The 12,753-nt window shown below is 43.4% G+C and overlaps 1 protein-coding gene across 2 annotated transcripts in view; it reads left to right on the plus strand.

Moving 5' to 3' along the window:
- Nucleotides 1–6,685: 6,685 nt before the first annotated feature.
- Nucleotides 6,686–12,753, plus strand: part of PPP4R2 (protein phosphatase 4 regulatory subunit 2) — a 39,494-nt gene continuing 33,426 nt past the window's right edge. Inside the window, exons 1-2 of one of the 2 annotated variants that reach the window (XM_074957500.1) lie at nucleotides 6,686–6,861; nucleotides 7,623–7,704. In XM_074957500.1, the coding sequence (XP_074813601.1) occupies nucleotides 6,828–6,861; nucleotides 7,623–7,704 (116 nt within the window). In that variant the 5' untranslated portion in view covers nucleotides 6,686–6,827. Of the gene's footprint in view, nucleotides 6,862–7,336; nucleotides 7,451–7,622; nucleotides 7,705–12,753 lie in introns of those variants that run through there. The other variant, XM_074957501.1, reaches the window with a different exon arrangement.

Below are 12,753 nucleotides of genomic sequence, written 5' to 3' on the forward strand. Positions count from 1 at the left end.
GCCCCACTTCACCAGTGTTTGGGCCTATATTTTCAGAGCCATCCTGTCCATAGGATAGACCGGGGCTTTGGGGGGCCCTGTGCTTCAGGGGGATGTGGGGTCCAGGGAGACCTGGAGGGTGAGCGGGGGGCCTGGCACTGGCAGCAGCGAGCGACCCAGCCCCAGCCCTCCCTGCTCCGCTCCGCCCCGCCTCTGCTACCCTTGCTCTGCCCCCACCCTGCCCCACTCCACCCCTTTCCCTATGCCCCCACCCTGCCCGTTCCCACCCTCTCCCCACCCCCATTCCATGGCTTCCCCCAAGCCCCCACCTCCACCCTGCCTCTTTCTGGCTTCCATCCCTTCCCCCAAGTGATGCCGGGAGCCAGTGGGGTGGAGCTGGGCGGGCTGAGGCCGAGTTGTTCGCTTCTGCTGGTGCCAGTCTCTCCACTAACCCCCGAGGCTGCCCTGGACCCCGCATCCCCCTGAAGCATGGGGCCCCTCCAAAGCACGGAGCCTGGGGCAGTTGCCCCAGTCTGTCCTATGGATGAGACAGCTCTGCTTAGATCCGTTCTGGGCACCACCAAAAATTATACAAACTTGGCGCCCATGAGCACTGAATGTCTTTTAGGGCTAACCCAAGTTGATCTCTGTTTCTGTTTCCAAGCTCCAGCCCTGTGAGAGTCCAAACAGCAAAAAGAGATTTAAAGTGTTCTTGTCAGCTATCTTTATTTCCTTCTTCCAGAATTCAAGCTGATGAGATGAGCTTTTTTACATGGAGCACCTTCATGGGTGTGAGAGGACCATTAACCAAGTCTTTGTATCATGATATTCCACAATGGCCCATTTACTTTTGGTAGTCCTTGATGGGCCATGGACCATTCTTATTGGTTCACAGATTCAGAGCAAGCATTTTTACAGTTATAAAGCAAAACTTACATATTACCTTATAGCATGGGATACAGACATTACAAGTGAAATTAAAGCATGCAGCAACTTACAAGCATTCCATAGAGTCTAAACACATCCTTATAAGTCTAATACCTATTTTGAATACTAACATATAGGTGAACTAGTTTGGTTTCCAGCTATGAATTTGTCAGTGCCTAGCTGAAGCCTACCACCTTGGCAAGAGCTGGCACCTGGTCTGCCAGTGTCACAGCCTGACACAGTGTCCTGCAACTGTTAACTATGTGATTAGTCTTATTACCTTGAATGGGATTACCCACATAAGTAAGGATGACAGGATCCAATGGGCCCAATTCTCCACTGCCCTGCTCCTTGCATAGTTATATATCTGTTCAAGGTGTAAAATGGTACCATTCTGATATGGTAGCGTTTTACTCCCAGTCTGCACAGATGTAAAGGACTACACAAGTTGCAAGACTGTGAAGAATGAGGTTTAGTGTGCTCCTTGGTTAAAACTCTTCTGCATTGTGAAGCAACATTCTTTCTTCTGTTGTACCAAGGACACATTACAATAATGTCTTATTTAATATGCCAAGATACACACGCAAGTGGTGAGTGCTACAAACTAGAGGAGCTCATTGAGGAACTGGTGCTGGTAAGCTGTTTCTTTTCCCTCTGACAGGTTTAGTTCAGAGGCCCTTGGTTACTTCCAACTCATAAGATAACAAGACCCATGTGTGGAGAAGCTGCAGGTAGCCTTTTTTCTAACAGTCAGATCCTGTAAGGAGGAGTGTGGTGACTTACATCCTCCTTCGGCAGATAAATTGTGGCAATGGTGGCCACTAATGACTTTTCCTACCTCCTAAGATAGCAATATCCTTCTCACACAGCAAAGCCAATGGACTGTATAACTTGTCAATAATGTAAAACACAAGTCCAAAAGTGACCATGCTCCAAATGCAAGTACAATAAGAAACTAGAATTTCAATCTGATCTTTAAATGAGAAGGGTCACCTGGCTCAGCCAACTAACATTGAGACAATTCTGCATTCATCCCCAGAACTTGTTTGCCAGGTTCTAGAAGACAAACCCGAATCTTCCACAATCCCAGTTTATAGCACTGAAGTATTTCTCTGGGCTCAGATATGAAATATTTAATAAAAACTGTATTGGGGTTGTATAATTCTATTACAAATTAGGCTGATGAGGATTTGTATTTGATAGCAGTATAGTACTGAATGAAATATTCACAGTGTAGAGAAAACACAGTCCTCGTTGTCTGTAATGTGCTTTTCAGTGAACTACATTGAGCTATTTTAACACAAGTTTCCTGGGAACTTTCTGTTTGTTTGTTTTGTTTTGACCCAGGCTGGTACATAATTTTTCAAATGAACACTTAGAATATGGGCCATAGGCTGATCTTCATAACACCAGTGAATGGAAGGGTGTTGCACAGGCCAGCTGATTTGGCCTACTAATGTTTCTCAGTGGGCAATGTAACAGGGCCCATGCATATGTCCCAGTATGTCTGTTATGACTCATGGGCCCTTTAAAAACAAGTGTTCTGGGAAATGTAGTTCCCCCAGAGGGAACCGAGTCAAGGTCACGTGACCAGAGAATCAGGTGACCACCTTTGGGAACTTTATAAGGGCTAGGAGAGCTCTAGAGAAGTTAGTTCATGGGGGAATTGTAATGGATCATAAGGAGATAGTTAGGAGAAGCTTCCTCCCTCCCTCCCTCCCTCCCTGCTTGGTGAAAGCTGGAGAAGACTTACTTGGCTGTTGCTAGTGTTTTGTGCTACTTTGTGTTTTGGCATCTCCTTTAGGTTAATACAGCAGGGCAGGCGCTAGGGAAAGGAACTTAGGCTTAACTGTGGTTTGACCTTTATTTTCCCTTCTCCTTGCTGGTGTATCTGCTCACAAGCCACAACACTTACATTTGCTACTGCGTATCCATTCCTTGCCTTGAAATCCTTCTCCTGCCCTCAACTTACTTGGTGGACAAAATTCTCTCCTTCCTCCACTGCGGTAGAGCTATGATGCGGATCTCCTCCCATTACGACAGATTTTGCACTAGTTCTACATGTGGCGCTCCCAGTGATGTTACTGGTTGAGAATATCAATGAACAAGAGAGCAGAATATTGCCCTAAGATAAAAGCAAATAAACATTGCTTTAATTTGTAAAGGTTTTTAACATAATGATTTGCCCACAAGCGTGGCAATGAGCCACTTGAACTAACTGCAGCTTGATGGACAGTTTGCTATAGCGCAGACCCCCTGCTCCACCTTCATATTCCCCCATGCACAAAACTAAAGTGGCCGATGGCAACAAATGCTACCAGGGCAAAATCACCAGTAATGAAAATTTTTAACAATATGGGGTGACCAACTTAGCAGGAACAAAACCAGTAATGATTTTCCCAGTGGGATTTTCCCTCCTTTCGCTGCCACTCAACTTTCCACTACAGATCTCCTGAGGGAGTAGCGTGGGCATAGCACAGGACTGGGAGCCGGGAACTCCAGCATTCTAACTCCAGTTCAGACACTGATTCCCTCCATGGCTTGAGCAAATCACAGCTTCTTTTCCTCAGTTTGCTTATGTGTATAATGGAGCTAATGATACTTAAAGGATGCTAGAATTACGTAATGCGCGGAAAATACCTTGCAAATGAAAAATGCTGCAGTATGCAAATCCTAATTACTATTATTCTCATTAATGCTGTTTTTCTCTTGAAATGGAGTTCAGGGAGCAATGCTGTTTTTCTTTTTAAAATTGAGGAATGACCGATGGCACGAAAAATAACATTCTTTTCTAAAATGTTTACAGTTCAACTACTGCCTTTGGGTTATTACCAGGTTTCCAGATTCAGCCAGGGAGAACTGCAAAGTGTTAAATCTGAGATACTTCTATAGGTTTGAAAAATATTTTAGAGAGTTTACAAAACATTTAGAATTCTTTTTATACAGTGTGTTTAAACTAAGCATATTTTTTACATTGCATCACAAAATAGCTGCTTTGTACACTATGTTGTAAATATGAAGTGCTAACTAGCATTATTCTCACTATTAAATAGTACTCTAAGGTCCAAAATTTCTACAAGGTTCTCAATTCTAGAACCCATGAAGTTCTAAAATAAGGGTTGTGGAAAAAACTTTGTTTTGTAGAAAAAACATGCCTGAGGACATTGTTAGATTCTAGGAACTGGATCATCCCCGACCCATGCCAAAACTCACACAGGGGAGCTTAGGTAGCCCTCAGCCAGAGCACCCTGTATTATTATCAGGATTATTGGTTTTGCCTTTATCCAGAGAATAGACTGTACACAAACCTGGTAATCTCCCATGCCACCACACCAGCTTCCTGGCAATGCAGCTCTATTGGAGTTGTTCTATCAAGGACCCTGGACTGGACTATACAGAAAAGATAATACAACCTGAGGCTATATTATCTTTTCCACGAAATCTTGCTGGGGCTGGAGAGTGGACAATGTATGTCATGACCAGCCATGCTCTGGCCCTCCCACTCTTCCTCGTAGGCTGTCAAATCTCCATCTCATGCTATACATACTCTGGACTTTCAGGAAAAGTTGGTGGTGGGGGGAGGAGGAAGGATGGTGCCAGAGGCCGCTGATTCCCCCTTGCCCCTTTTTGTGTGAGAAGAGGGAAATCTATATGCACACGTCTCTGTATATACAGATCTGGGGTAGCACATGGGAGATGATACAGGCCTATTCAGGATTTTACCTAATAGTAAATTACAGCAGATGTGCCAGCTCACATATGCCTAGAATAACAGTTGACTGCAATATTTGGCTACTATATTTACAACTTCATTTTTATGGGCATTTCCATTTCCTTCCAGGAATAATCACCATGGGTGCCTCAATTCTACAGAAGTGTTCACAGTAGACACGTTTCTGTGTGTGCAGCTGGCTGGCTGGTTAAAATCTGCAGATCTGAGGGCTCAGATTCCCATGAATCCCAGGCCTTTCTGCTTCAATTTTAGGGACTTGTTCATAGGCCAGTTTACACCCCTGCTGATTCTGGGACCCAGTCCAGGGAAGTATGGGGAAGAATGCACAGATTTTACCACCACGCTTGCCGAGTTGTGGTGTTTGTCCTCTGTGGGTTTTTGTGTAGGGAAATTTATGGACCATTACAAGAATATATATTGAAAAGACATTTCTACAACTGCTTTTAGAAGTCCATCACACTTCTTCAGTATCTGTATTCACGGCCTGGATCTGTTTTCTCCCTCAGCAGAGGCTGTCATTTCAGTTAAACTTCCCAGCAGAAGTCCCATTTGATGATGTTCAATCTAATGTCCTCATCCTGCAAATTCCTACATATGTGCTTAATTTTAGGCATGTGAGTAGTCCCATTGACTTTAATACATTGACGGGAACCACCCATGCTCAAAATTAAGCACATTGCTGTTTGCCAAATCAGAGTTTCAGACTGAAAGGATCAGCTTTTCCATTACAAGTAATGGAAAGCACTGAAAATCTGAGTTTCTGTAATTTTTAAAAATATTTGTTTGCATAGTTTTGTTCAAAAACTGTTTAACTAACATTTCTTATTTATAAACTCTTGAACATAAATTTTGTAAAGCTAAGTCAGATCAAATGCAAGTGACCACCTATAGCTGTTAAAATATGAGTCAATGTATGTGTGCATATATGTAATTAAGGATAGCATCCTACATTTCATTTATGGTATAGAGGTACACACTGTGGAAAATCATACATTTGTACAGTTGTGTATGTTTTTTTCATGATTATTGCTGGAAGTGTGTCCTTTAATGACTGGATATGGGATTCAAGATGTTAGATTTCAAATAAGGACTATCCCTTCAAGTTTGGTTGGGCGGTCATCCTACTACAATCACGCCTTAATTCTATTAGATTTTAATATAAGAAATAACTATTTAGTTTTAACACAGATGGTAAGTTTCACAAATACCTGAAAGCTATAGAAAATATTAATTCATACGATGGTACACAATGGTATTATAGTACAAAGCATCTTTCACATGGCATCCTTCATATACAAAGTATTGCAACAATACTTTACAAAGGTAAGTAATATTGTAATAGGCAAATAGAAAGAGAGATAAGGGACAATTAAATGGCACAAGGAAAGGAGAACAGCTATGTATTCACCACTTCAGTTGGAGTGCAGCTGAGTTTGGAAGAAGTGTGTGTGTGGGGGGGGGGGTTGGTAGCCCCCAATCTGAGTGTGGAAGGTGTGCGTGTCAGGGGGAGGTTGGGCAGCCCCCAGTCTGAGTGTGGAAGGTGTGCGTGTCGGGGGGAGGTTGGGCAGCCCCCAGTCTGAGTGTGGAAGGTGTGTGTGTTGGGTGGGTTGGGTAGCCCCCAATCTGAGTGTGGAAGGTGTGTGTGTCGGGGGGGTTGGGAGGCCCCCAATCTGAGTGTCAAAGGTGTGTGTGTGGCGTTGGGTAGCCCCCAATCTGAGTGTGGAAGGTGGGGGGGGCTGAGTAGCCCCCCAGTGTAAGTGTGGAAAGTGGGGGTCGAGGGAAGCCCCACACTCAGTGTAGAAAGAGGGGGGGGGAAGGTGGGAAGCCCCCCTGGCTAAGTATGACCTGGGCGCGTGTGAGGAGTCCCTAGGCCCAGGCCCAGGCCCAGGCCCAGGCCTGGCCACACACACCGGCCCGCGCCTAGCACCACCCCTTCCCCCGCCCGCCCCGCCAGGTTGTCTCTCCGAGAGTCCGGGCGGTCGCAGCCTGGGCCCCGCCCCCCGCGCGGCCCCGCTCCCAGTGGGAGGGGGCGGGCCGTCGGGGGCGCGCACGGTGACGGCCCGGGCGCCATGTTGGAGGCTTGCTGAGCCCGCCGCGGTGTGTGTTTGTGCCGCTGCCGGTGCCTGTTTCCTGTGCGGGGCGGGGGGCAGGAGGCGGGAGCGGCGCAGAGAGGGGGCAGCGGCGGACCATGGACGTCGAGAGGCTGCAGGAGGCGCTGAAAGGTGGTGGCCGGGCTGGGGGGGGGGTCCCCACGCGGGGAGGGGAGGGAAGGGAAGGGAAGGGAAGGGAAGGAGCGAGCGAGTTCTCCTCACCGGGGGCGGCAGGACCCCCTGCGGGTGGGGTCCCTGCGCTGAGGGAGGCCATGGCCCCCCCAGGACAGGCGAGGAGGCAGCGCCCTAGGCTGGGAGGGGAAGGTGGTGGAGAGGAAAGCCCCCCCCCCCGCCCCTCTGGGGAGGCAGAGCTCTCTGGGACATGAGGGGAGAGCGGGGGGGGATGCCCTCCCCCCCCCCCCGGAGGGGCCCTGGGCTTCAGGGAGGGGTGGCTGGGGGGTAGGGCCCCCAGTGTCTTTCCTTCTCCTCCTCCCCTTGCCCTGCTGGAGCCCAGTGCCCACCCCCCCGTGTGCCGGCCCCCCCTCTCACCCCTGCCCTTTCTCTCCCCAGCCCCGTTCGTGCTAGCCTCAGCCTGCCTCCCTGGACGCAGCCGGAGTCCATCAGCCTCTCTCTCGTGGCTGTAGCCGCTCCAGAGAAGTTGCAAATCAACTTCGAGTGACTTACTGCCATTCAGATGTAGACGGTTCCCTCCTCAGAAGCAGTAAGAGGCTCGCAGGGCCCTAAGGCTGCGGCTCGAGTGGGGTGGAAGGGGGTGGCTCTGCTTTCCAGCACCCTGGGACTTGGAAAAGCTTCACGTGGGAGCTGCATTTGCAGACCAAATCCATTAATGTCGATTGGGATTTTCTCCTCCCCCCACCCCCTCTTACCTGCAGATTTTGAGAAGAGGGGGAAGAAGGAAGTGTGTCCAGTACTGGATCAGTTTCTTTGTCATGTTGCCAAGACTGGAGAGACAATGTAAGTCTGATCCCTTCCCCACTCCTTTTCCCCAGTTGAGACTTATAAGAACTCTCTCAATTTTAGGCCCAGAGATAGATTGAGTAATGCCCAAGTTTTGTTTGCATGTAGGTTGATTTGGTGTACTGAATATCTTCTCCTTCATTCTAGTTGCTGAAGACCTCTTGAGTTTTGTTTATTTCCTTTCACACTTAGAGTTGGTACACATTAGTCTGATGTGATTGAGAAGTTTCTCCTGGTGTTCAGGGTCATCTGTCAGGTTTCGTTGATCCTATTAAATACAATAAGCCTGTTGCTTTTTCTGCATTTTATGTAATACTCGTATCAGTTTTCATAGCTTGAAAGAGGAAAAGTTTAATATGTATTGTGATCTCTCTTTTGATGTGATGATATCTGATAGCATGGTTCACAGACGTGAATTACATGATTAATTTTTGCAGGCTTTGTGTTGTGTACTCACAGCCTGTGTTGCATACTTACAGGCTGTCTTGCATTTAGTTGCTGCTTTTTATGTGGAAGGGGGGAAATAATGTAGGTGCTCTCCGCACAAGAGGCATTTGGGAGCTAACTTGTTACTCTCCATTTCATTAGGTCCTCATTTCCCAGTCTGCACACAACTGCTCCCATTTCACTTCCCCAGACTTTCTTTCATAGATCAACATTAACTGGGGCAGGGGCCATTTGGTTTTTTCTTGGAAGAGGCATTGTAGTTATAAAGGAGCTAGAATATCTCTCTCCTTGTCAGGGATAATCTGTGGTGCAGTATTGGGTGACTTCCTTGTTGTCTCACTATTTGGCAGGAAGGAGAATGGCTTCCCTGGGTGGATTGCTGATGTGTTGCTCGCTTTCTGGCTCTCAGGCTGCCTCCTTGTTTTTGAGGCCTAGTACAGCCAGAGTACAGGCTTCAGAAAAGAATTTATGTCTATACTAGTGTTTTATTAGGAACCACTGTTTCACAGAGGCTTTGTTCTAATTTATACTGTGTCTAAGTTGCACACTACATTAAAAACAGATCTCTTGCTATTCCTGCTTGAATTTGTGGCCTTGAAGGGAAAGCTGAAGTTCTGAAATGTACTTTGCTCCTTGAATCAAAGGCTTCAATTTAGCAGAAAAAGGCACAACTGTAATACAGATATTTTTGCTTAATGAATCTTTATGCTGTCTTATTTTAGAAGAAATTATATTTTTATAAAGTGTAAAATTACTCTTTAGGTATGCTAATTGCTTACATTTGTCTGAAATTTTCTTAGACAGGAAAACAAAAGCCTTTATCTACTTTCTGTTTTGGAAACTATAACATATTTCTAAAATTGATTGCAGGGGAAATATTTAAGAAATCACTAGTGATAGGGAATTTAGAGTCAGGCGATACAATGTAACTGTTTCTGTACTGTTAACTTTTGCTTGCTTTCTGTTTGGGAAATGTGTGGATTAACTTTGTACTCAGTTACACAAACAGAGGCCTTGATCCTGCAATGGGCTTTGTGTTATTTGAGAGACACATTTTTCACACTTTATACAAATGATGGCCCGATACATTCTCAGTAGTTTCTTTCTCTGTTGTTATCCCGCTGTATTTTTCTAAATACTCAGATATTTCAGTAGCTCTAGGCTGTTTAATAGTTTCACATTTGTTGGTAACAGTTCAACAAGTCTCCAGTGTTCTCCTTGTACACAAACAAGGCAATATTTGGAACTACGTGCACACAGGCTTCACCATACATTTAATTCTGCTCCCATTAGACCTCAAGATCTACATTATTTCTTTGTCTAATATTTTGCAAAATTTATTTACCCGTTGCATATTGAAATATTCAGAGGCAATGTTTGTTAAAACTGAAACCTAGTTCCAAGGGTTGCTAAACCTCAGTATCGGGAACACAATTATTTAAATAATTAGGGCCCTCTTTTTAGGGAAGGTCCTCTATGTTGGAGATTCTGCACATTGGCAACATTTCTTTTACCAGTGGTATGTGGAGTTGTACATATTCCTGCTGACATATAAGCTAGTGAACAAAAAGGATTTGTATTAGTGGGGAAGGAGGTAAATGAGATAATATGAGGCAATTTTGCTTTCTGTCTTGCCTCAGTTTATTGTTATGCCTCCGGTTTTCAGGTAGAGCCGTTGTGGCTTTCATAATATTTCTTTTCAAACTTTATATATACTTTATAGAATAAGGTTCAAAGAATAGGTGTTTTCCTTCTGTGGTAGCTGTACTTTCTGGTAGGTAAACAGTTACTAAATTTAATTAGTATGGCTTTGAAAATTAAAATGAAATATGTCTAGAAAAAATGGTCTTGAGGTTCTCATAGGAGCATGGACGTGCTATATATTGCACATTTAATAGCCTACGTCTTAATCCTGAAAACACTAACTTATGAGAGTTGTTCCATCTGACTCACTGGGACTTATTCACCTGAGTAAAATTACTTGGTGTGTGTAGGATTGGACTAGTAATTAAAAATTTTATAGGTACATTGTGAAGCCTGGGTATAAATGTGCAAATGCTAAACTTGGTTGCAAGGATTTGCAGCATCTTGCAGTAAAAGCCTGATCCTGCACCAGCTCAAGCACATGCGTAACTTTACTTATTGGAGTCTATGGGACTATTACTGTGAGCAAAGTTAAGCATATACTTAAGTGTTTGAAAGATTGTGGCCTGAATTTTTAACCAAGCACTATGGAGCTATGCAAAATGATGTTGGTTTCTTGTAATTTGAGACTTATACTGAACAAGAATTGTGCCCAACCCACACTGTCTGAGAACTGGTGGCTGCAGGTTGTTTCCTAGTACCATCTTATTTGTAATGTGCATGTGAAACACCTTTCAGCTAACATTTTTCAGCAGAAAGCAACTCTGCTGCCTAAAAGACCTACCTGGAGAGCTGTGAAGTTGCACAATTGTTTTCTGCCACTCTGTAGGCCTTAAACTACATCACTCAGTTATAAAGAAAAATAATCCAATTGAATCACTCCTGCAGCTGCACAAACCCTAATGTAATGTAGAAAAACACTGTTTTTCAGGAAGTCTCTCTAGGTGACTGGAGAGCTAGTATTTATGACATTTTCAGTTTCGGGGAAGTAAAATCTGATAAATTGAGCAATTTTTGTTGAAGACTTCTTAAAACTAGGTGTGTGTGGGGAGGGAGTTGTTTAGAATTGCCACTTAATTCAAATGCCTAACAGTTGAAAGAAGGGTCTCTGAATTAAGGATTCAATTCTCTGCCCCTTGAATTAATGGCAGAAGAGCTTGATAGCCATTTCTTTGGGTCCTTTGAGGAAACATGTAGTAAAAACAGGGAAACAAGGTTGGACATTCCTGGTAATTCTAAGGTAGAAAAAACAAGCAGAGTTTTAAAAAAGTTTTGGGATGTCTTTATACACCCCAAAAAGCATAGATTATCTTTTCCCCTCCCTTCTGCCTTAGGCCTCCCCTCTCTGCTCCCAGTTCAGGTAACATTTAAGTTTGCAGTCTTAACAATAGTTTTTCCTATTGCAAAAGATATAATGCAGATGTTTTATTAGTTACCTATTTGTTTCTAGCATCCTTAAGATCCTACCAAAACCTGTAGAAAACTTGGCTCAAGTCAGAAGCGATTAATTGTAAAATAGTTTTAAGCCTTTTCTGTGCTTGGGAACAATTCTGATTCATGACCTGTGACCAGGAATTGGTGGGGTTGCACTAGTGCTTACTCTAAGTGCCTCTGAGTACATTACTCAGTTTACCTAGTTTTGGTTTTTAACTTTTTTACTTTAGGCTGTGGACTGCATAGTTTGTTCTCTTCTGTAGTCAAGTTTTCCCCCTCAGATGCTTTTGTCTTCTAAGTTTTCCCAACTTCTGTCTAACTGAATACATAGGAAGCTACCAAGAGACAACCTTTCAGTTTCTCACATTGGCCTGAATTTGAAAAATACCTTCAAGTGAATTTAGCATGTAGTGGTCTCTAAATGTCCAGCATATGTTCTGTGCATCTGTATTCTCCCTAAGATAATACAGAAAGGGGCACATTTTTAACCTCATTAGTATTTTGGTCTGTTTTAATATCTTTGTTTACTCTTGCTGGTGGAAAGTGTTTAGTTTTTAATTGAACTTTTTTTAAACTTCCTTCGTGAACTTCAGTTCTGTTTTTTTTTTAAGTTGAACCAGAGTGAAAAAGGTGTTGTCAGTTGTAAAACTGGTCTAATGATGAAAATAACTGTAAATATGGACAGAAGTTCCTCGAATTTTCGTTCTGGCATTTCAGCTATATATTTTGGCATTTTGTATGCTAAGTTCCTTTCTTGTGTTTCAGTGTATGTAAATTTTTGTAGCAACATATGCTCTAACTTCAAAGGTTCCCCTGCTATAATTTAAACCTTATTTTTATGAACAATATTCTTTTTATTTTACTTTCAAATTTGCTTTGCTTTATACATGGGTATGTTAGTGAAGAGCTTTCAGTAGTAAGTATAGATAAAATCACAAAACTATTTATCATATGACTTTCACTTGTAACTTTTTGAAAAGCTCCTTTTATATTGAAAGTTAGTTTGGTCTCAGAATAAAGTTGGATTTCTTTTGGTAGAAAAAATAAGAAGCAAATTCATTCAACTGTTCGAGTTACTGGAGAGAGATGCGTTTTTCTATTTTTTTTTTTTTTTTTTTTTTTTACTTCAGCTGACTAAGAAGGCAAACTTTAAACTTCAGCCAGAGGACATAGGTAGTTCTCAATGAGGAGTGCATGTTTTTGCTTAGTCAAGTTTCTAATTAACTACCACGTAATAATGCTGTGACAAATGCAATGTAACACTTTCAAATAAATGCAATGCATGTGACTGTTAATGCACACACTTTACAAATGAAGTTAAAGTGGTCAGTCTTTCTTGATTTTCTTCGGGGATCATCCATCCTTGATCCCATACCAAAATGGGCTTATTTTTGAATGTTTGACCATTCAATAAGAACATAAAAATGGCCCTACTGGGTCAAACCAAAGGCCCATCTAGCCCAGTATCCTGTCTTCCGACAGTGGCCAATGCCAGGTGCCCCAGAGGGAATGAACAGAACA

Source organism: Natator depressus, chromosome 7 (assembly GCF_965152275.1).
Source record: "Natator depressus isolate rNatDep1 chromosome 7, rNatDep2.hap1, whole genome shotgun sequence".
NCBI classification, from domain to species: Eukaryota; Metazoa; Chordata; order Testudines; family Cheloniidae; genus Natator; species Natator depressus.